This window comes from Nothobranchius furzeri, chromosome 2 (genome assembly GCF_043380555.1).
Source record: "Nothobranchius furzeri strain GRZ-AD chromosome 2, NfurGRZ-RIMD1, whole genome shotgun sequence".
Taxonomy (NCBI): Eukaryota; Metazoa; Chordata; class Actinopteri; order Cyprinodontiformes; family Nothobranchiidae; genus Nothobranchius; species Nothobranchius furzeri.
In genome coordinates, this window is record NC_091742.1 from 90146259 (window position 1) to 90170590 (window position 24332).

Consider the following 24332-nt stretch of genomic DNA (forward strand, 5'->3'; position numbering starts at 1 on the left):
AAAATGAAGAGCAGAAAGGGTTTAGCACATCTGCTGTTTCTGTTGGATGAAACCATTTCTGCATGTCTGCTTTTCCAGCTGAAAATCAGCTGTTTGCTACTCTAGCTTAGCTTTCACGAGGACACGATGCCGAATCCTGGGTATGATTTACCCTTTCATTCAGTATGCTGCCCTCTTGTGGAAAATAACAAAAATCAAAGAGAAACATTTCTCAAACAGTATTCAGTCAGCATTTACTCTCTCGCCTGGTGTCTGTCTTCAACAGCCATTGGACTAGAGGTCGGAGAACCCTGGACAGGTCCAGTCAGTCACAAGTCATTTAACCTGACATGCATATGTTTGGTCTGTGGGAGAGAAACTCACACAGCCATGGGTAGAAAATGCTAACCAGGCCACAGCCAGGAAACACATCTGCAGCCATTTTGCTGCAAGAGAACAGAGCTACGGACGTGTGACCAAGCAGGTCCGGTTATAACATGTGTATGACTGTTTTAAACCAGGTCTCTGTAAGTAACAGCAAGTCTAAATGAATAGACTCAAAAGGCTGTTGTTGTGTAAGAAGCCAACATGTGAGGGTCTCAGTATAAATATCACACGAGGGTTTGCTTTCAGTTAGACTCGTGGCTAACCTCACCCAGTAATTATAAAACAGCAGCAGTTTTATTTTAAAGTCCACACAAAGGCGTGAAGAGACGAGCAGGTAGGTCTACAGAACCAGTCAACGCTGATGGGAGTCCCACAGATGCAATGAACCACAGATCTGCAGCTGCTGTGACATCATCAGCTGCTGCTGCTGACGTCAGCGTTCGAAGTTCTGTCGAGTTTACATCTTCTAGTTTTCTCGTTCCACAACCGCCTAAACTTCTTGGTTTCTGGGTAGGCAAAGACAAAGTTGATCTCTCTCTCATGCTTTATTGTTTCATGGAAGCGTTTTGCACCGACTCCTCGTGCTCCTCGCATCCAGTCACTGTCGCTAAAGGTAATGAGGAGCACTTCTTTCCTTCCCGGCCTCCTGCTAGTTGATCACGGAATAAATGGTTTCCTCTGATGGATCCACGGGGACACTAACTCTGGCAACTTCTGGTTCTGAGGGAAAAGACACAAGTTTGGATGATTATAACTGTGTGTGTGTGTGTGTGTTATTCTAATAGAAACTGATGCACAGATTACACACAACGTTAGCATTAGCTGTAGCTTTTGCCTGATTCTGTTTGTTCTGACATACTTTTGTCTAAATAAACACAATAAAGCTTTTTATCAGCGCTCTGCAGGCATGGATCTGAAACATCTGTGTGAGCTGGTGTGTAACATTAACACCATCACACCACAGGGCTTTTATTATTCCCTTGTAAATCCCACATTTCAGTTCTACGTGGTCGTTTCTTGTTTTCGTTTATAAACAATCAAAAGGCTGCAGAACATTTTCGTTCCCCATGAAGCTGCAGGTTCATTCCCAGCATAACAAACCCAACATGACATAAACAAGCAGCCTTTCTGCCACACAGGCAGGTTTGTTTTGACCTCACAATAAAAAAATAATCACAGTTTTATTTAATGTTGTTCATCACTTTTAGAAAGACTCTGATAAACAGATGGAGCACCCACCTTTCACCTGCCTTGGTTTTACCGCTACGGTGTACAGACACATCTGCTCAGGGGTGTGGTGGTCGGCACGCGGGGCTGAAGTAAAAACAAGTTAAGCAAAGAAGATTTCTTTCAACAAAGTGTGATAGTGTAGAACCTGGGACAGTAACAGGATTGTAAGAATCCCAAACACTCAGTTATTTAATAAATCTCTGATTTTCCCTGGAATAATGGCGACCCATCAGTGAGGTACCTTTGCACTTCCTGAAGAGAATCAGCCCGACCAGCAGCAGCAGCAGCGGGACCGCCAGAAACACGAGCGGCAGCATGAGAGGTCTGGTCCCTCCATCTGGTCCAGGAAAAGAACCCTTTAGGTATCAGGCTGTGATTATAACCCGTTATGTTCCCGTCTGAAAATGAAACACATCCCATCACCTGGTTGGACCACAGCCAGCCGACTGTCTGGAGACTCTCCTTTCCCAGAGATGCTGCATCTGTAGCGTCCTTCGTCAGACCTGGAGATCTTCTGGAGGGTCAGGTGGTTTTTGTAGCCGATCTTAAGGTAGACACCATCTTTGTAGAAATCGGTAATGTGGTCCAACTCAGACGTCTTATCAATGCAGCGAAGAGTCAGATCAGATCCCTCAGCCACCGGCCGGGCAGGAATGTCCAGGATCACCAAACCTGCTGAGGAGTTACGGAGATGGAGATGTGACTCTGGTCTGCAGGGTTTAGGTGTCAGCACGCTCCGCTACAGCCGCAGCCCCGCCGGTGGAACATACCGGTAACTGAGATGTTGACGGCCCCGCTCCGTCCTCCCTCACCAGTCACACACCAGTATTCTCCGCTGTGCTTCTCAGTGGCAGGATTGATGGTGCAGGACGGTGCTGAGGTATCACAGGCTTCAGGGGAACCTGCTGTGTTTAGTTTCCTCCAGACCCTCCATGCGTTTGACCCCCCCACCCCCCCACAGCGCACAGACACAGAGCTGTACTCAAAGAACTGAAGCCGGTCAGGACGAACCTCGGGGAGAACGGCGCCTGGACAGAAGAGATTATCAGGTTTGTTACGGTAAACTCAGCCTGTCAGAGTCCTTGTGCCCTTGGGCAAGACGCTTTGCTGGTGGTCTGAGGGACGGGCGGTGCCTGTATGGCAGCCTCGCCTCTGTCACAGAGCCCCAGGGCAGCTGTGGCTACGAGGGGGAAAAGATCTTCTCTGTAGCGTCTCTCAAGATAGAAATCACGAGGCGCTTCACAGCAAAAGCATCAGTGTGTGAAGGAGTGTGTGCACGGCTGGATGTGTTGTAAAGTGCCTTGGGGAGCTCTAGAAGCCTAGAAGCCAAATGCAGGCCTGCTAGTATCATGGTTACAGTAAAGCAGCTCAGCAGATGGACACATATTCAGGTCATTTCCCACTAAAGTTGTACGTTTGCTGAATGAAATCAGCTTTCAGAGGAATTCCAGGAGCGTCACAACAAAACAGCGAGACTGTTGCTAACTCACCGTGTTCCTGAGCGGCATCGCCTCCTTCCGTTTGTGCAGCCAGCAGGACCAGCAAGTTCACCACTGCAGCAACACAGAAACAAGCTGTCAGTCTGAGATCTGCTCTGGTTCAACACTCTTCAGTACTCACAGATGTGTGTGCAGAAAGCTGGAGCCTCCATGACCGGTGCTCAGCACGGACTGCTGAGGGTTTCAGTCACCTCGAAGTCATGCGTACACCTGAGCTTCCTCTTCCTGTTTCCTGTGGTCGCCTCAACTAAGAAACCCCGAAGCTGTGCATCCAACTTTAACAGTGTTGTTTTCATAATCCAGTTCTTGTTCTTTTCTTACACAGTTTAGTAGAAAAATAGCTTTTTCCCTGACACGTTTCAGCTAGTAGCTCTATCCACCATCAGAGATCGCCGGTGTTGGTCGCATCACTTCTTTTATCTGCTGGCAGCAGAGGACAATGTCGCCCTTTACTGCCCATGGGAAATTGAGAGGTGGCGGTGGTGAGCTGTTAGTTGGAAACCCGGACCCCTAGTTCACTGGTCGCCTATACCGCCCTGTTCTCTTCCTCCTGCTTTACGGCATGAGGGCACTGGGCCTGGAGTTGGCTGGAGATGACCCCCAGGCCCTGTCTGGCCAGTGGACTGGATGGGGTAGGCGGGGGGGGGGGGGGGGGGGGGGGGGGGGGGGGGGGTCAGCCTTGGGATGCTTCATGAAAGTAGTTGGATTGTACACACATGTGTGTATGGGTTTTATGATTCTGGATCACTCTCAAGAAAGAAAGAAAGAAAATGATCTTTTATATAGCGCCTCTCAAGATAAAAATAACAAGGGGCTTCATCCATCCATTTTCTGAACCCGCTTGTCCATGTGGGGTCGCGCGGGCAATCAGGCGGGGTACACACTGAACAGAGAGCCAGTCCATCGCAGGGCAACACATAGACACACAGGACAAACAATTATGCACACACACACACACGCACACACACACACACACACCTGAGGACAATTTAGACCGACCAATTAACCTAACAGTCATGTTTCTGGACTGTGGGAGGAAGCCGGAGTACCCGGAGAGACCCCACGCATGCACAGGGAGAACATGCAAACTCCGTGCAGAAAGATCCCAGACCGGGAAGCGAACCCAGGACCTTCTTGCTGCAAGGCAACAGCTCTAACCACTGTGCCACTATGTGTGTGTGTGACTCTGTGTGTGTGTGTGTGTATGACTCTGTGTGTGTGTGTGACTCTGTGTGTGTGAGAATGTGTGTGCGTGCATGTGAGTGTTGTGCATGTGTGTGTTTTGTGTGCATGTGTGTATGTGTGTGTGTGTGCGTGCATGTGAGTGTTGTGTGTGTGTGTGCGCGCGCATGCGTGAGTGTGTTTGCGCAGAGCCGGATTAAATAAATGGACTACACTAGGCAGGCTGCATTACACCCCCCCCCCCCCTCCCCCCCCCTCCATCAATGTTATTTAATGAACTGAAATCTGAAACTTACCAAAGTTACTAATAACAGTTCATTCACATTTTACATAGCCTAGTTTTTGGTTACAAATTGGTTGTTTGTATGCCAAAATAAGTCATGTGTTGTATGTAAAACATTCTATCAGACTATTTTTTATATTAATAATTTATACGTCATTACACAGCTGTATTAAATGCTAATAAATGATCCTCGTCTTATCCATTGGGAGTGTCATTGTCCAGGCGGTACCAGTAAATAACCACTAGGTGTCATTAAACTATGTAAACAGAGCAAATATGTGTCTCTTATTTGCTCTGTTTATATTTAATCACTACATTTAATTAAAAATATTTTCTGCTAAATACTATAGATTACAACATTTATAAATGTTGACAAATTAATCACATGATGGTGGAAAGACATTCAAGAAGAAATAGATTAATTTGAATGGACTGAAGCATGTTTTAAAGGCGCAAAAACAAACTATAAACACGCAGCCTAAATTATTACAGTATAAATTTTATACAATCTATAATCTTAAAAAAAGTATTTTAATAAAATGAAAACGTTATCTTAAGTTTTGATCCTACTTTATGCTCATTCAGGCTGTTTTTGCCTCTGCTGAATCAGAAATTCTGTGTCAATTTTCTGAGTGTGAATTTATTGTTATGCTATTTGAACATTAATAAAATTATTTGAAAAATAATTAATAAAACCAGCAACACTTACCAAGGAAACCATTTAGCATTCTCCACTCCGGGATAATCTTCAGCCTTCCAGCATCACAGGCCTCAGTCACTGCAGAAACACGTCTGAAGAAATGTTCCTTGGTTAAGCTTCGGTTTATGTCTCCAGATTTCCTCTGTGATACAGAGAACTATCCAATATTTTGAGAGGGATGGTTTAGTGCAAAGTACTCACGCATCCTATCATCAGTTTGGTACCACTTTGCAGGATCAGATGGCTAGCTAGCTAGTTGTTAACACCCTTTCTGGGTCTAGAGGCTCCTGTAAGACTTGGGCTAACTTCTGGCTGCTGTTCTTCCAGTTCGTCCTTCTGTGAAGGCGTTGATGTTGACGGCGTTGGCGCTACAGCGTCTTCCGCCGCATTTCCCGCTGCATCTTCCACCGCGTCTTCGGGTCGTGTCTCCTCTGGCTCTGACTTGGGCCCGGCCTCTGGCTCTGCTGACTCGAGCGTGTTCACAGCTGTCGGACGGCTGCCTGAGCAGCCCGAAAGAAACTTCTGTAAAGCCCCCCACTGTCTCTTCTTTTGTTCCTCTTCATTTATTATTATATTTTTACGTTTTGCCGAACCCGAAAGCATCGTGAAAGTTAGCCTACTCAAAAACACCTGCCAGCTTAGTTGTGTCCCGCTCTGACTCTGACCGCTTCTCTGACGTCCTTAATTGGGTGGTGCCTTAACGTGACGTAGCCAATGAAACGGTCTATGGTTAAGATAAACATTGTCACTATTTTAAGTTAATTAATAAATATTGAAACAAATTGTAGATAGGAGTCCTATCTACAAATTCTATCATAGGACATTTGTACATTTAATTTTTAATTTCTTTATTTTTAATTTTGTTCCTCTGTCTGGGCCCCATCCAGCCAATCAGGCCCTAGGCACGTGCCTACTTTGCCTTTGCGTTAATCCGGCTCTGTGTGTGCGTGCATATGTAGGTGCATGCGAGTATTGTGTGTGTGTGAGAAAGACAATGTAAATGATCTTTAGGAAATGCATGTCAACTTAGTTTCCTGAATATTTTATATTTTTCTTTGTGTTTTGTCTTCACTTAAAACTAGATCTCACCGTTTATCTGCAGAGGTTTCCTTTTGTTTTGTTGTTGCAGTAAGCACCAACAGTTGTATTTATTTAGCTCCTCTCACAACTAAAATTCACAAGAAGGAAAAAACTATTTAAAGATCAAAACAGGAAACCAAGAGAAAAATATAAAAACAATGTAGGAGCCGAAACTGTGTACGTGAGGTTTAACATCTTGTTTTTCAGTAGGAGCCAAGATGTGTTGCATCACTTCCAGTAAGACTAAGTTTTCTGACCATATTGGTTAGCAGAGACAACAGGGCTTGCTGGTTAGCATTCAGCTGACCATACTGGGAAATAGAAACAGCATCCAAGCTAAGTCTCCATCTTCTTGAGATATGCAGGAATGACGTCAGTGTAGTGATCTGTAGTTTGTGTATTCATACACTATAATTAGATCTATATATTATAATCAGAAGTGGTTGTTTTTATCATCAGGGAGTTTACTTAAACACTCTGTATTGACTGAGAGACAAGAAAAGAGAGAGTTGGGATCGTTTAAGAATCTTTAATTTCTAAAATTATAAATTCTTACAATCTACCAGGACTATCTCAATGATGGATGCATATGGATTTGAATGTTATAGTGTTGGTGTGTGTGTGTGTGTGTGTGTTGTTTAGAATCTCTAGGCTGACGTAGCGAATCTGGTTGTTATGACTAGGAACCACGAGGCTTCAGAAGCTGATGACATGAGCAGCCATTTTGTGCCGTGACTACGTACCCATGGAGTCTCCCGTGTAGATCAGGAAATGCCAGGTCCTCGGACCTTCAGATGTACTGGAGCTGGTAGAACAGCGGTCACAGCACTACAAAGCCCGTCTGTGGATCGACTCCCAGTAGCAGTCGGCAGGCGTCAGCGAGTTCAGCTCTTATTTTGAAGGGACGTCGTCTTGTTGTTCAAACGACGGAAATCTCCAGCTTGACAGTTCTCAGCTTAAAGTAGAAAGTACATCTGGCCAGGCTGTACTTCTCTTTTGCGGTGATGGATTGCGAGCTGGTTGAAAACTACGTTGAGAATATGATGTAACTCCTTTGGAGCTCAGATCGAACAGAGCCGAGGTTAAAATGGAACTGAGTATAAAATGGCGTTGCCTTGTTTTATATCTCCTAGTTGTTTACAAATCTTAGTAAACCGGATTGGACAACTTCATTAAACAACCCAGATTCTGACCTACGGCAGACGAAAGTTCTGGTTGGTTGAGAACAATGTGTCATGCGTTTCCATGTCAATGCAGATCAGTCTGTCTGGTGCAGTCCTGTTTATTCATTAAACACATAACTCATGACATCTTTATTTCACAGATCATTCACCTGATTTATTAATGATCAACATATGCTCTGATTAGCTTTATCACGAATAAAGAACTTTGATTAATTAATGGAAAGCGTTCTTCTTCTCTTCTTCTGTCTCTTCTTCTGGAATGTAAACATACTGAAACCAGCATCCGACCTTGGCGATGTTACTGTGAGAAGGGGCAGCTGTTAAGGGCAGACAATAGGACCTTAATAACGCTACATCAGTAAAGGGTATAACTGAAATGCATTCTAGGTGTAAACAGGGCTTTTGCTGGAAGATTCAGCCGGAGGCTCTCAGATCCTGGCTGGACGCTGTCCCAAAACTGGTGTTGTATAAACCTGTATGGCACAATAAAGCCCCACGCTGTTAAGGATAAAGGTGTCTCATTCTCTTGTGTTTTGACAAGGAAAAGAACCACAACAACACAGTAGAAACAATATACTGGTGCACCATTAGAAAGAAGTGTAAGTGACTCACATAGAATATCATCTACGTTTATCATCCCACAAAGGAGACATTCAGGTGTTACGGCTTTTATAGCTAAATGAATGCAGAAGACACAACTTAGCTCTGTGTACATCACAGTAAAAAAAACTCATCTGTTAGTACAGAAAATATACAAAAGTGTGCAGAGATATCTACACAGGTGTGTGTGAACGATCCTGGTGAAATAAACACTGTACAAGCAAGCTGCAAATGAAAAACAGCTAATCAACAAACAATATGTCGATGCATCACAGCTGTTTCCTGATACTGGGACTTCTGCGCTCTGATTGGATGACAGCAACACGACTCTACCGATGACCACCCACATGGATGTTTTATCACAAATAACACGAGCCTGGGGGAGTTCTGCCATGTTTTGGAATTGCTAATGCTAACAGTTAGCTTCTACTGGTTGGTGTACTTGGTCTCAGCCTTCCCAGTCACGATCAAGATGGGTGAGTCCATGAATGTTCGGTGACAGTGAGACATGGATATGTCTGGCTTTTCTAATCCAAGAGTTTCACTGTCTATTTCCTATCAGAAGCTAATGCAGGAGATAGGTGTAGGAGACTACTTTCATCGTCAGACTGCACAAAAAACTCATTGCGACCCAATATAATCATAAAAAATGGTTTTCTGATTAGTGGACAACCCGCTCCACCTCCTGAGCTACTGCTGTGAGGTGAGACTGAATGCGAGAGGATGATAAATAACTCAAAGATCTCTGAAAAATGGGCCCCCCTCGTTTCTGAGATGATGGTTACGCCCCTGGTCTAAATAACCACAAGACAGAAGCTTTTGCTGCATCTTGTGGTTCCGCTGTTCTGCTTGAGCTAAAGTTCCCACCCTCAGTGCTCTGCAGGTGCGGATGTGAAATAGTTTGGTGAGCTGGTGTGTAAAATTAACTCCATGCTGAACCAGCAGCACAGTGTTTTAAAATGAACTCATAGGTTTTAAAACCCACACGTTATTTTCTATTTTTCATGCAGAAATACATCGGATGGTAGTTGAACATTTCTGTTCATCGTGAAGCTAAAGATTTCCGTCCCGCAGAAACTCAGCATAGCGTTCGTTTACAACACGAGGTCTGTTCTACCTCACGGGCAGGTTTCTCTTCAACGGACAATAAAGTTATTCAAACAGGAAAAACAGGATTGTTAAATACATGAAACACTCGCATTTCACCTGCCTCTGTGACCTGGCTGGTGATGCTACCCGAGGCTAAAGATAAACAAACGGTAAAAACAGCAAAGTAGAAGAAGAAATGAGGGCTTTTAATGATAAAATCACAAGGTGCTTCAAAAGAATAAAAATAAAAATACATTAACATTTGTAGGAGTCAGAAATTGTGATAGAAAAATGTAAGGGAAGGGAAAGATAACATTAATAATCAGAGAATCCCAGCAGAATAGGTAGACAGCATTATGAGGAGAGTGAAGGTCACACCAGAGCCAGCTAAAGGAGACCACTGAGTCCACTGATCTCAGGCTCAGGGGGAGAGAGGTCCAGAGTCTGGGGGCCTCTGCAGCAAATGATCTGTCACCTTTGACCTTTAGCCTGGTGCTGCACAACCTGTAGGCTTTGATCACTGGACCTCAGGGACCTGCTGGGGGTGTAGGGACTAGAGTTTATTACACAAAACACAACGTTTCCTAATAACAGCCTAATGGTTATTAGTATTAGATCAGTATCCTGTATTCAGACTTACCATTTATTAGCTCAAGCATAAGAAAACTTGAAGGCTTCAAAATTATTAGTATCAGCACCTCTCTGGCAGCATGACAGCATGGTGGGAGTATCTAAAAATGACAGAGTCTTCACTTATATCATGCAGACGCACACCTATCTGGAATAATCCTGATATTTTGCAAAATAATAAAATGATGAACCTTCCGGACTGGAAAAACAAAGGAATCCTATACCTGGAACACATATATGAAGGATTGGACTTCATCCCATTTAATCAAATAGTCTCCCAATTTGGAATGGATAAGAATAGCTTTTTAGAATATCACCAAATTAAATCTGTAGTCAAACAAAAATTTAAGCTCAATAAAATAGAATTACAAACACCACCACGGGTATTAGACTTTTATAATCTCAAACCCCCCCAAACTACTGTCTAAAGTATATAAGACACTGTCCAAAATAGACGATAGAATAGTAATCCCTATTGAAAAATGGGAGGTGGATCTATCAGTTAGCTTTGACCAGGACTTCTGGTCCCAAACTTGTTTAAAAACTTTTAAAATGATCAGACACTCCAATTTACAATTAAATCAGTACAAAATTCTACACAGAGTACACTATACAGGTCATCGGATGTTCAAGATGGGGTTTGTGTCGTCTGACACCTGTACACACTGCACAAACAACATTCCTGACAATTACATTCATGCACTGTGGTCCTGCCCACCTGTCCAGGAATTTTGGGGTAGAGTATGTGAGGATCTGTCAAAGTCTCTGAAATGTCATATCCCAACTTCCCCCTCTCTTTGTTTACTGGGAAACCTGGACGATGTCCCAATTGAAACATCTTTGGTTCACGTGGTTCTGACTGCCATGTGCATCGCTAATAAAACTATCCTCTTGAATTGGAAAAATAGAGAAACTCTTTGCATTAACCAGTATTATATGTAGGTCAGATGATGCCCACACTGCCCGCTCACCACAGCCATGGAATACACCACATCAACGCTCACTAACACTATATTGGAGCAGGCAGAGGGAGACTAGGGGTCTTAGCAAACTTCTGTTGTCGCTTGGCTTCCTGGGGCTGGAGGCTAGGAGGGAGATCTGGCTGTCTGGTTGGGGTCTGGGGTGGTGGGTTGCTGTGCTCAGTGTTGGGCGGGGGAGCCTGCTCATCAGCACCCCAGCAGAAAGGGTCAAACTCTGGGAACCGGTGATGGTTGTACCCTTTGTGCAGCAGTACCGGGACCAGAGTGAATAGGGTGTGTATGGGGAGCATGAGTGGGTGTCTAACGTTCATTTTTGTAAGTCTTTGGTTGTATCTGTGAGCATGAGGGAGGGAGTGTGTGACTGTGTCTATATGACTGTATATGTCAGGTGGGGCCTTTGACTCCTCCACTCTCCTGGGACTTCTTTTGCTGCTACACATCTTTGCCTACCCTCCCCCTGCCACACTTGGTGTGGCGTCTTGGTCTGCCTGAGTGTTCGCGGCTCCCGGGTCGGGGGTTTAAGATGTCTGCCGTCTGCCTGATTAATCCCGGTGGCTGCCTGGTGGGGTCTGAGTCCCTGGGCTCTGCTGGGTCCCCGGAGGGAATGGTCACCCCTGGGTCCTGGGTCGCTGGGTTCCGTGCTCGGCCAACTAGGGGGTGGGAGGCTGCGGGCGGGCCAGTGGGCTTGCTGCTGATAACTCCCGGGGCTCTGCCGGCTGCTGGTTGTGGCCCCCCGGGGCGATCCTCTGCGCCTCTTGAGAGGGGGTGGGGGCTTTTCTGGCCGCAGTCTCCCTGGGGTTCCTGTGTTTTGGGGCAGCGCCTGGATCTCTGAGACTTGGAACTCCCTCCATCTCCTGCTTATCTTTAGGGGGCAGATCTGTGGCCCCTCACACTCTCTATTGGACGCTCCTGTAGAGAAACCTTACATATGCAAGCGCGTGTACACACACAGGTGTCCACATGGTGCTCTCATAAGTATGGACTTGGGCACATTCAACACATGTGTTAAGGCTGTGGTTGGCACTTAATGCACTTTGATTTATTATCGTGTGATTGTTCAGTTAAACAATGTTGATTTTATATTTCCTCATCAGGTTGAAGCAGTGATAGCTTGCTCCTGTTGTATTGTTGTGTGTCCCTTTTCTGCAGGTCTAGAAGCAGACCCCTGTTCATCATTGATAGTTTATTTTTGTGGACCCCCCTCCCCCCTCCCCTTTTGTCTCTTCCCTGTCTCCGTGTCTGGTTGGAATTACAAAGCATTCAAAAACAATAACAATAAAGTTTTAAGTATCAGGCGTGACATTAAAAGCAGACGCTTTGATGCTCCACCTGAGAGTAAATCTGTAAGGCTTGTTACCAGCATTCAGACATCAATTCTGTTTGCTTCACAGCCAGACAGGACACGGTAAAAAATGAAATAAATAAATAAAAAAAAAGAATAAAAAAAAAGATCAGTATTCTGTAATTAATAACACATTCATTATTTAACTATAGATTTCATGAATCCCAGATTTTCCCCGGAATAAATGTTGGTCACTGGAAAGAATTTGCTGTACTTTTGTGTTTTCTGATGAGAATCACTCCGATCAGCAGCAGCAGGACAGCCGTCAGAGACACACGCAGCAGGATGACTGTTTTAGTCTGGCCTCTGAGATGCGGAGCCTCTTCATCTGGTCCTGAAACATAACAGGTTAGATGTGAAGTTTTGTTCCTGACACGTGTTCACATGGCCACCAGATCCTGTCTGAACGCAGGCTGTTGCATTACAGTAATCAGTGGGTGTTTTATTCGTTTGACAGAAAGCAAAACATGCATTAAAACTTTCCAATCACCTGTTTGTGGTTTGACCACAGCCAGCCAACTTTCCGGAGACTCTCCTTTCCCAGAGATGCTACATTTGTAGCGTCCTTCATCAGACTTGGAGATGTTCTGGAGGGTCATGTGGCTTTTATAGCCAATCTTATGGTAGACACCATCTTTGTAGAAATCAGTAATGTGGACCAACTCAGATGTCTTATCAATGCAGCGAAGAGTCAGATTAGATCCCTCAGCTGCCGGTGTGGCAGGAATGTCCAGGATCACCAAACCTGCTGAAAAACGTGAGAGGAACATGTTGTTCACAGATCTGTCTAAATCTGACCACTTCTCTTCTTCTATGCCAAGATATGTCAGCTTGAGTGTGGAGTATTGCACACACATTACTAGACATGTTTTCTCTTCAGACTTCTCCGTCACCTGGAGAGTGATGGAAAGCGTCCCCGCATCGGAAACACACGCTTGGTCACCCAGCGACAGTTTTCGACTCTTCGGGTGTGACAATGTGTGGATCTGGTCCACTGTAGAGCATTTATTATCATGTTTACATTGTTTTAATGTGACCAAGAGAACGAGGTTGCGGATACAAGCGGCGGAAATGAGTTTTCTCTGCAGGGTGGGAGAAGCTCAGTCATCTGGGAGGGGCTCGGAGTAGACCCGCTGCTCCTCCACATCAAGAGGAGCCAGTTGAGGTGGCTCGAGCATCTGAGTAGGACGCCTCCCTGGTGAGGTTTTCCCGGCACATCCAACAAAGAGGAGACCTACAGAGAGCAATGGCGCCCCCAAGGGGAGGCCAAAGGTGGCCATGGCCACCCCTAGAAAATTGCTAAAATTTCTAGACGCACCCCTGAAAGAGAGACTCAGGACACGTTGGGGGGGACTGTTTCTAGGCTAGCCAGGGAACACCTTCGGATTTCCCCAGAGGAGCTGGCCCAAATAGCTGGAGAGAGGGAAGTCTGGGCCTCCCTTCTAAGCTTCAGAATTTGGAGCAGTAATTCCTGATATTCGGATATCTCGCCTCTGATTGGCTAACAGAGGCACGATTCTACCACTGAATCCGTTGGTTGTGGGCGTTTGCGTAGAATTTCTTTAGATTGTTAGTTTTATCTGTTCTTGTACGTTTTAAGCAGAAAGATTGAGGGCTGGACTGGGACCAATAGCCTTGCCCGATGGCCAGTGCAGTCCTGGTGAGAATCTAAGTTAGTTTGAAAGTTAAATCTGTAAATATTTACATTTGGGAAGTTTGTGAACTTTAGGACTTTCCCCTTATTTAGAGAAATTACACGTTTGCTGTGAGGTTTTGTTAGATGTCAGCGGGAGGTAATGAGGTTGTTTTTGACCACCTCACACACTTGGTGTCATGTTCCTGAGGTGAGCACTCTTTCCACACTAACCATCTCTGAGGCAATTTTCCACAGGTGAGGAGCGGAGGGAGCTGCAGGTGCGTCGAATCTCCAATCTGGAGGTCGGGTATAAAGGGAGGATGGAGACACCACACTACGCCGGATGATTGCACCTGTTAGGTAGCCCCAGCCTCTTGACTTTGTTTGCTGATTTGCTTGTTAGAATTAGATATTGGATTTTTTGGCTTGGACTGTTTTTTCTGGATTACGCCTTTTGGATTTTCCTCTGAAGCCTGTTTGTTTATTCTGTTCAGGATACTCAACTCTACACACTACTCTCGCCGCTCGAACCCTGGACTTCCAGAATCACGTCCCATCCTCCTCTTCAACGCCTGCTCGTTTAATCTCCGCTGCCTCATCCACCTCAGCTCGCTGTGTCACCACCTACGCTCACCTAGGCTGTCACCCTTTCCTGCATATCTTGGACAATTAAATGGACTTAAGCCGAACAGCATACCCTCACTGGACCTTCCAGTGCTCCTTTAGTTCCTGTTTAAAAATAAAAGGATTTTTCTTTACTCACCCATTGAAGTCGTGTTGATTCTGCATGTCTTGGGTTAAACATCTCCCTCGAGTCATGACACTTGGTGGATAGTTTAAGTTTAGTTTTAAATTCTGAGGAATGATTGGATGATTTAGATGACAGGAACTGTCTGGAATGTGTTTAAAAGGAAACCACTTGTTGCCACCCAGGGTCTTTTGTTTAAAGGCTGCAACACAAGTCAAAAAATCATTTATATGTCAGCTTGGAAGTTAGAGAAACGTGGAGGAGTGGACAATTGGATCCTCTTAAAATATATGGCTGGTATGGGGGCCAAAATTAAGACTACTGCCCAGCAGCAGGAGGCTATATAAATTCCGAAGCAAACTACTGATCTGATTAATGATAAGCTGGCGCTGCTTACTGAGGAATAGCACCTTTACCGGCTTTACTACTAGATACGCTAGGGACTAGCAGCCCTCGGCTAGTCATTGACTGGTTCAAACACTTCCTCTGCTGTCTATTAGCATGGATAGGCTAGCGTTAGCCTGGAAGGGCTGGTGTTAGCATTGGAGAGGTTAGCCATTAGCGCGCCTAGGCTGGCCACTAGCTGGATTTCCTACCTCCTTGATGGACCATTAGCATGGATAGGCTGGCGTTAGCATCAGAGAGGCTAGCCATTAGCGTGCCTAGGCAGGCCACTAGCTGGATTTCCTACCCCCTTGACGGACCTTAAGCATGGATAGGCTGGCATTAGCATCGGAGAGGCTAGCCATTAGCATGTCTAATGGCTAGCCTCTCCGATGCTAACACCAGCTCGTCCAGGTTAACGCTAGCCTATCCATGCTTATAGATAGCAGAGGGAGTGTGTGAACCAGTCAATGACCAGCCGAGGGCTGCTAGTCCCTAGCGTATCTAGTAGTAACGCCGGTAAAGGTGCTATTTCTCAGTAAGCAGCGCCAGCCTCTCAGTTACCGGCGCCAGCTTATCATTAATCAGGTCGGTAGTTTTCTTCAGAATTTATATAGCCTCCTGGCGCTGGGCAGTAGTCTTAATTTTGGACCCCATACCGCGCCATAAAAATGGACTGGAGGAGGAAGACGTGCAAAGAGAGGATGCACAAAGTTTGTGAGCGATGTGAAACGTTGGAGGAGCAGACACACTGAGCTGCAACGTGAAACATTCGTGTTGGACTGTGATCTGTTGGATGTGATTAAAGGACTCGTGGATGTCCAAGACAAAGGAATAGAAGATGCAAGCCAAGATGGGGATGCTGATGTCACAGGCGTTTCTAATTCTTGCATTTCCCTGTTTATTTTCTGCCAGCAGCTAATGCAAGAACTACAGGTAGAAGGCTGTTTTCCCATCCAGTCTGTTAAACTCAGAGCAACTGATCGTTTTCAAAATTAATAAGTAAAAATGTTTTCTCAGTAAATGTGGTGTATAACACACACCCCCCAAGGCACTTTACAACACAGTCATTCATCCATTCACACACACATTCACACGCTGGTGGGGATGAGCTACTATGTAGCCACAGCTGCCCCGGGCCACACTGACAGGCGAGACTGCCGAGCACTGGTGCCACCGGCCCCTCCGACCACCACCAGAAGGCAACGTGGGTTAAGTGTCTTGCTCAAGGACACAGCGACAAACTGAGCAGGGCTTGAACCTGCAACCTTCCAATTACTCCTGTGCCACCGTCGCTCACATATGGGCATCTTTACGCCTGAGCATGGTGGCGTCCACACATGTACAATCCTTCATCACGATGCACTGTGCTGATTTTAAATGGTGACCTAATAAGTTTGAAAAGCATCTCCAGATTAATGCAGCGTGCTCTTTATAATCCCATACATGTTAGATGAACATACCAGTAACTGAGATGTTGACAGCACCCCTCTGTCCACCTTCACCAGTTCCACACCAGTATTCTCCGCTGTCTCTTTCAAAAGCAGGATTAACGGTGCAGGATGGCGCTGATGAGTTACACGCTTCAGAGAAACATGATGTCTTTAGTTTCTTCCAAACCGTCTGTGTGCTCGACCCACTGACCCCCTCACAGCGAACAGACACAGACTCAAATTCAAAGAACTGAAGCCTGTCTGGGAAGACTTCAGGCAGAACTGCATCTGGACAGAGGAGATGAATGAGTTTTGTGCATTAATCTAATTGTCAATAAAAACACAAACCTCATAATTACAGTGTGGCAGCTCAGCAGATCAATATGCCATGAATACAGTCATTTATTTCATTTTTATTTCATTTCACTATTTCTAAAGCCCCTTCCACGGCCTTATCCCCAAGGTGCTGGACAACACAGCAGGCTACAGGTACAAATAAGACCATTTAAACCTCATTTAAAATGCCACCTTCCATACATGACACTGATACCACGCTACAACATCTACTGTTGGAATGCCATGACATGAAATGCGTCTTCAAACGGGACTTAAAAAGTGCAAAAAAGATGACCGGTGCACAATCAAAGGGACCTCATATAGCCTCAGGGCCAACACCAAGAACACACGATCCCCCCCCTGACTTGTACCTAGAACATGGAACTACTAGCAGTTCCCTGTCAGCCGAGCGAAGGGCCCTTGATGGAGCATGCCTGTTCAAAAGGCTGGCCAAGTAAGAGCCTTATACACCAGAGTTAGCACCTTAAAGGGAGCCAGCGTAGAGATGCCAGCACACACGTGATGCTTTTAGGTGGTTTCCTACTGAACTTGTGGTTTGGCTGTTATAAACCCGAACACTAACGCAATTCCCAGGAGTGTCACAACTATGTGAGTAAATTATGATCAATGATAAATGATCAACACTTGTATAGTCCCTTTTAGAGCCAGAGGACTCCAAAGCACTTTACACTACAGTGTATTATTCATCCATTCACACACACATTCACACACCGATGGTGATGAAGCTACGATGTAGCCACAGCTGCCTTAGGACACACTAAGAGAGGTGAAACAAGTAAGTAAACTCACCATGATCCTGATCAGTGTAAAAGCCTTGTGTTTGTGCAGTCAGCAGGACAAATGATGTTATTACTGCAGAGTCAGAAACAAGCTGTTAGTCTGGAAGCTGCTCTGGTTCAACAACAACACTCAAGTACTCACAGATGTGTCTGCACAGAGCTGGAGCCTCCATTGGTGCTCAGTACCGATTGTTGAAGGTTTCACACTCACTTATGCATTTGAGCTTCCCCTTCCTGTTTGGATTATTTTTGAAGTGGATGATGTACAACAGGGCAACAACGTAAGTGACAGGCCCTGGAAACCAATCAATAATACATAAATAGTAAAATATCTCAACAACTAAACCTCAGATATTTTTTTACCCTTCAGTTCTTTATTCTATTGTCATTTCATGGACAAATGTGTTTGTTTACATTTGCATTTATTTGGCTCTTTCGATTGAATATTATATTTAGATTTTTATGTATTATAAAAGTTAAGTTTGTTGAGTTAGAATACACAATGTAGTTTGATAGGTAATTGAGTAAGGCTGTCTTGACAAGTTGAGTTAACTAAATGGATGGTGGGGCATTGGTTAAACTAATTATCTTAAGTTAATGTAACTTTTGTTATTTGTATATTCAACTTAAATATTTAATTTAATCCCATTAAGGTCTTAAGTACATTGAACATGCTTAGCTGCATCAATTCAACTAATTCTTCATTACTTAAAATATTTAAGGCAACGGGTTACCTTGGTTTTTATAAGTAGACTGAACTTATCGGGGTTTACAGTGCGATGCATATGGCAGTCAGAACCACGTGAGCATAAGATGTTTCAATCGGGACATCGTCCAGGTTTCCCAGTAAACAAAGAGAGGGGAAAGTTGGGATATGACATTTCAGACATTTTGACAGATCCTCACTTACTCTACCCCAAAATTCCTGGACAGGTGGGCAGGACCACAGTGCATGAATGTAATTGTCAGGAATGTTGTTTGTGCAGTGTGTACAGGTGTCAGACGACACAAACCCCATCTTGAACATCCGATGACCTGTATAGTGTACTCTGTGTAGAATTTTGTACTGAATTAATTGTAAATTGGGGTGTCTGATCATTTTAAAAGTTTTTAAACAAGTTTGGGACCAGAAGTTCTGGTCAAAGCTGACTGATAGATCCACCTCCCATTTTTCAATAGGGATTGCTATTCTATCGTCTATTTTGGACAGTGTCTTATATACTTTAGACAGCAGTTTTGGGGTGTTTGAGATTATAGAAGTCAAATACCCTTGGTGGTGTTTTTAATTCTACTTTATTGAGCTTAAATGTTTGTTTAACCCTCCTACTCTCCTCAAATTTACTAACGCTTTTCACCCTCAGGGGTCAATTTGACCCCAGGGATATTTGCCTCCAGAAAATGATGTACTGAAAATTGTTGCATGAGTTTTTATGTCAGACACTTTGTTTATTTGTTAAATGCATAAATAAGCCCTTGATAGTTAAAGCTGGCCTGTTCTCTAGCGCCACCATCAGGCCAAACTTGAATCATCAGACCAAAGATAAAATAATTGTATCTTGAAAAGTTTTCATACAAATCTTCTCATATTTTCTAGCATTAATGATCACAAGATGAACCTTAATGGGTTTTGGTGATGATATGACCTTTCCTGTGGCGCCACCATCAGGTCAAACTTTCAGTTTTAGAGTTAGTGTATCTTACAAATCTTTCGTCCAAATCTTTACTAATGTAAGGTGCACATTCATGATTCTTACAGAATGAACCATAATGATTGATGTTGGTGACCCCTCTTTTCCCTCTTGTAAACATATTTATTTATTTCCATCTGTTTTTTGTCACATAGTTAGAAAGTCTAACTCTCCCCTCCTCTTTTTTATCCAGGCTTGGGACCGGCAGTGGCAGAGTTAAAGTTTTTAAAAATGTTTTATTTTTGCTTTTATTTTATTTTATGATTTTTTTTAATTTTTTTAGTTTTTTGCTTTTAATATTTTGTTTTTGTGTTTGTTTTTTGTGTGTTGGGGGATTACATGTTTGAAAGTTCACCCACCTCTGAAACAGAAGATCATAATGAGAACATCAGGCAGAACATGGAACAGTCTCTATCCCCACAGTCAAACTTTTAGTTTGCACTGCTGTACACAGGATGTGCAGAAAGTGTGTGCATGCTCCTTGCAGACACATTTCTTGCATTTCAAACAGGTCATGCTAGTCTTAGGCCTAGTCCACACGTAGCCGGGGTTTTTTGAAAACGAATATCCGCCCCTCCAAAAACTTGCATCCACACCACTGCGTTTTAAAAACAAACTCTGTCCACACGTACCCGGATAAATACATTGTTAAGGACATGCCAGACCTGTAGGCGGCAGTACTTCCCCCGTTCTTAACCTCGTCCTTTGTCTGTGGTCTTCTGCAAGGAGCAGTAATTCCGCTTGCAAAAACAAACAAGCAGAAAGCGCTTGGACAATTGATGGATTGGGTAGTGACAGAACGCAGCTCTGAAGGCTTCCATGATACTGGCTAGTGTAAACACAGGTCGCACACGTGATGTCAGCATTTTTTGTCGCGGAAAGTGACGTTGCGGACCTTAAAACTCCGGTTTTGTCTGTCCACACGCAGACACCCAAAACGGAGAAAACGTAGATCTTCACTTTGGCCGGAATTTTTAAAAAGATCCGTTTTCGTGTGAAAAAAAACTCTGTTTTCGTGTGGATGACAGGCCGAAACGTAGAAAAATATCTACGTTTTGGCAGATCCCCGGCTACGTGTGGACAGGGCCTTAGAGTCATTGCGGGTGGGACATACCTGACACCTGCCACGCTTCTTGCCTGCTGTTTGTGCCACTGGAGGAATTTGGGTGTTTGTTTCTGTCTGCATGTCTCTCACAACAGCTACAGCAGCTGCTGATGCTCTTGGAAGGCACGGTCTTCTCTCAATCTGAGGTTTCACCAGTGCATTACCAAGCTGCTCCAGGAAAACCCTCCTTCGGCTCAGTTTCCCCCCGTTCCAGTCTTTGTTTATCTCACTCCATATCACGAATGCATTGTATGCACTCACATCAATGATGTGGAAGAAGATGACAAGGGGCCAATGGGCAGTCATGCGTCGACAACCAACACATTCTCACTCCCAGCGTGTCAAAAACAAACGCTTGGTCAGCCACCCTCCGCCTCAGACCCCTGACGCCAAAAGCGCCCTTTTTCATTACTTATGTGCGAAAAGGGGTTTTTCCCTTTTCTGACTGCAGATCCCAGTGCAGTATTACATTGACGTGATGGGATGTCCGCTGATGCGGCACCGAACCAGCTTATTTAACCGCACCTAAACCTTAAGGTTTTACTATTTATAACCTTCCCCTCACCCTCATCCTAACCTTAACCCTCTTGCTACCTAAAACGTTACTCTCACTCTGATCAAGCGTTTGTTTCCCATGCATTATGACTGTGATTTTTCGTATTTGCCGCCCAAGGGGAACGTTAGAACATACCATTTGGCGAGGGGGAGGTTACAAATACCCTCAATTTTTAACCTCCACCTTGGTAGTTGAAACCTCTCCCTCGCGTTGCCTCAGTCCAAACTCGACCAATGACGAGGTGGCTGCTGCCGTTCACTTCATAGAGCCGGCTTTTAGAGCGATCAGCACATCGCTAACGTGTTCGCTAGCAACATGGTTAAGGTTAGGATCGGGGTGAGGGGAAGGTTAAATAAGAGGATAAGGTTAGGGTGAGGTACAACGAGCTTGTTTGGTGTCCTGGCTGTGGACATTCCATCACGTCAGTTTTATGCTGCATTGGGATCTGCAGTCAGAAAAGGGAAAAATCCCTTTTCGCACATAAGTAACGAAAAAGGGCACTTCTGGCGTCAGGGGTCTGAGGCGGAGGGTGGCTGACCAAGCGTTTTTTTTTTGGCGCGCTGGGAGAGAGAATGTGTTGCGACAACTGTATGTGGCTGTGATCTTGGGGTGGGTCTTTGGGGTCTGTTTAGGTCTCCCCAAAGACCTAAACAGGGTCTTTGGGGAGGCAGTGGCTGGTTTAACTTCTCAGATTCATCCTGGACAGTGCTGCCCACTGCCACCAGGAGATGGGATGTCTTCTAATTAGCCTTTTCTGATTTGTTAGCAGGGAGGTTAGTTGCTAAGTTGTTTGTTTTTGTGCTGACGGAGACATCCCGGGGTTACAAATTTCTTGAAATGCCTCCACAGAAACTTTTCCCTGTTTTTTCCTGTTTTCCGTGGGCACCTTTTCTCTCTCTCTCCCTCCGAATCCAGAGCTATGGAGGAATATATCAACCAGGCCCCCCCAGCAGGGTTTCATCTGACGCTCCTCTTCCCCGGGTGCTGCAGGCTTCTTCTTTGTGAAGAAAAAGGAAGGTGGCCTTGGTCCCTGTATAGATTACCGGGGTCTAAACAAGATCACTATCAGGGACCGCCATCCCCTGTCACTCCTCTCGACTGCTCTGGACACCATCTCCCAGGTGCAGATCGTCACAAAACTGGACCTCCGGAGCGCCTACAATCTGGTCCGCATCAAAGCTGGGGAAGAGTGGAAGACCGCATTCATCACACGCACTGGTTATTGGGAGTACCAGGTCATGCCCTTCGGGTTGTGCATCAGCCCCGCCGTATTTCAATGCCTCATTAACAATGTCCTCCGCGACATGCTGGGCCGGTGGGTGTTTGCCTACCTGGATGACATCCTAATTTACTCCAAGTCCGAGGCCGAACACTTCCACCATGTTCGTGCCGTCCTGACCCGGCTCCTGAACATTAACCTATACTGCAAGCCCGAGAAATGCTCTTTCCACCAGCGGACCATCTCATTCCTGGGCTTCATGATTTCGGATCAGGGCATAACCATGGACCCTCAGAAGGTCCAGGCGGTCACTGACTGGCCCCTTCCTACGAGCCTAAAACAGCTACAGACTTTTCTGGGCTTCTGCAACTTTTACCACCGTTTTATTAACAAATTCAGCACCAATGTGGCACCGCTCACCTCCCTCACTCGACGAAGCCCACCCGGCCAACCGTTCCGTCTAACTCCAGATGTCATTTGGGCCTTCGGCCACCTGGTCACCCGGTTCACGTCGGCTCCTATCCTCCGCCATCCAGAGACTATGGAGCCCTTTGTGGTCGAAGTTGAGGCCTCGGGCGTCGGTGCCGGTGCCATCCTGTCCTAAGGCGGGCCCAATGACAGACTCCATCCCTGCGCTCCATCCCTGCGCCTACTTCTCTAGGAAGTTTTCCGCCACCCAGCAGAAGTATGGCGTGGGCGATCGTGAACTGCTGGCCATAAAATGGGCACTGGAGGAGTGGAGACAGTGGCTTCTAGGCACCACCCAGCCTTTCACTATTTGGACAGACCACCAGAACCTGACTCACATCCAATCCGCCAAGCAGCTCAATCCTCGCCAGGCCCGCTGAGCCCTCTTCTTCGAGCCCTATGAGTTCCATCTCGCCTACCACCCTGGAACTAAGAACCAGAAGGCTGATGCCCTCTCCCGCCAGTTCACACACGCCACGCCCACGTCCGAGCCTGCACCAATTCTCCCAGAGCACCATTTCCTGGCCCACCTAAGGTGGCGGTTGGAGGAGGCTATCCAGAACACTCTCCGGGATGACCCCGCACCTCCAGAGACCCCCGCGGGTTGTCTCTATGTCCCTACATCCTGTCACAGTGAGGCACTCTCCTGGGCCCACTCGTCACGCCTGTCTGGCCACGCAGGGTTTTCTCGTACTCTGAAGTTCCTCCAATGAGCACTCTGGTGGCCAAGCATGGGGAGGGATGTTAAGGAATACACTAGTGCCTGTGACATCTGCGCCCACTCCAAGACACCCAGCCAGGTCCCTGTTGGTGTCCTCAGACCTCTTCCGGTGCCCAGCCGTCCTTGGTCCAACGTGGGTCTGGATTTCGTCACAGGACTCCCCCCGGTCAACAACCTCAACAACCGGTCACTGACTGGTTTTCTAAAGCTGTCCACTTCATTGCCTTTCCGGGTCTCCCTTCGGCCCGCCGCATGGCAGAACTATTCCTGGAGAACGTGGTGCGCCTCCACGGCTTCCCTGTCGATGTGGTCTCCGACCGGGGTCCCCAGTTTATGGCCCTGTTCTGGAAAGCCTTTTGCCACCTAATGGGAGCATCGGTCAGCCTATCCTCAGGCTATCACCCGCAGACCAATGGTCAGACGGAGCGGGTTAACAAACAGCTGGGTCGGTACCTGCGGTGCTTTGTCTCGGCCCAACCCTCGCAATGGCCTAAATACCTCCTCTGGGCAGAGCTGTCCCACAATCTTCACACCTCCTCAACCACTCATATGTCCCCTTTCGAGGTCTGCTATGGCTACCAACCCCTGGTCTTCGCCCACCAGGAGCCTGAAGTTGCTGTACCTGCCATGCAATCCCTAGTGAGGCGCTGCAAGAATGCCTGGATCAAAGCACGAGCTTCCATCACCCAAGCTAACGCCCGTTATGCTCCCCAACATCTCCGCCGACACTGTCCTGGTCCCTCCTATGTCCCTGGGGATAAGGTCTGGGTGTCACCGCGGACCTCCGCTTCCGTGCTGGATCCAAGAAGCTCGCTCCCCGGTTCCTCGGGCCTTACACAATACAGAAGGTCATCAACCCAGTCTCGTACCGGCTGCGGTTGCCGGCAACTCTCCGCATTCATCCCTCCTTCCACATCTCCCGGCTCAAGCCCTACATGGAATCCTCCTTGCTTCTGCCTCCGGCTCCGGCGACTCCGCCTGCCCGCTCCCTCGACGTTGAGCCCATCTACACCGTCCGACGCGTCCTGGACGCCCGTCGCAGAGGTCGGGGATGGCAGTACCTTATGGACCGG

The 24332-nt window shown here is 46.1% G+C and overlaps 1 protein-coding gene across 1 annotated transcript; it reads right to left on the bottom strand.

Moving 5' to 3' along the window:
• Positions 1-6908: 6908 nt before the first annotated feature.
• Positions 6909-20627, bottom strand: LOC107376774 (high affinity immunoglobulin gamma Fc receptor I). Its single transcript, XM_070548344.1, has 7 exons — positions 17645-20627; positions 17513-17575; positions 16397-16654; positions 12656-12913; positions 12380-12499; positions 9854-9944; positions 6909-9751 (listed from the first exon to the last, which is right to left on the bottom strand). Exons 1-6 carry the CDS (start codon positions 17673-17675, stop codon positions 9865-9867), a joined length of 810 nt encoding a protein of 269 aa, XP_070404445.1. The 5' UTR covers positions 17676-20627; the 3' UTR covers positions 6909-9751; positions 9854-9864.
• Positions 20628-24332: the final 3705 nt, after the last annotated feature.

Bases quoted from the DNA above. Each gene is read 5' to 3' on its own strand.
- LOC107376774 (XM_070548344.1), bottom strand. From the start codon at position 17,675: ATGGAGGCTCCAGCTCTGTGCAGACACATCT. The intron at 12,914-16,396 runs GTATGTTCATCT...CACGTTTTTCAG, and splicing joins TGTCAACATCTCAGTTACTG to CAGGTTTGGTGATCCTGGAC. The intron at 12,500-12,655 runs GTGATTGGAAAG...GTTATGTTTCAG, and splicing joins TGTGGTCAAACCACAAACAG to GACCAGATGAAGAGGCTCCG.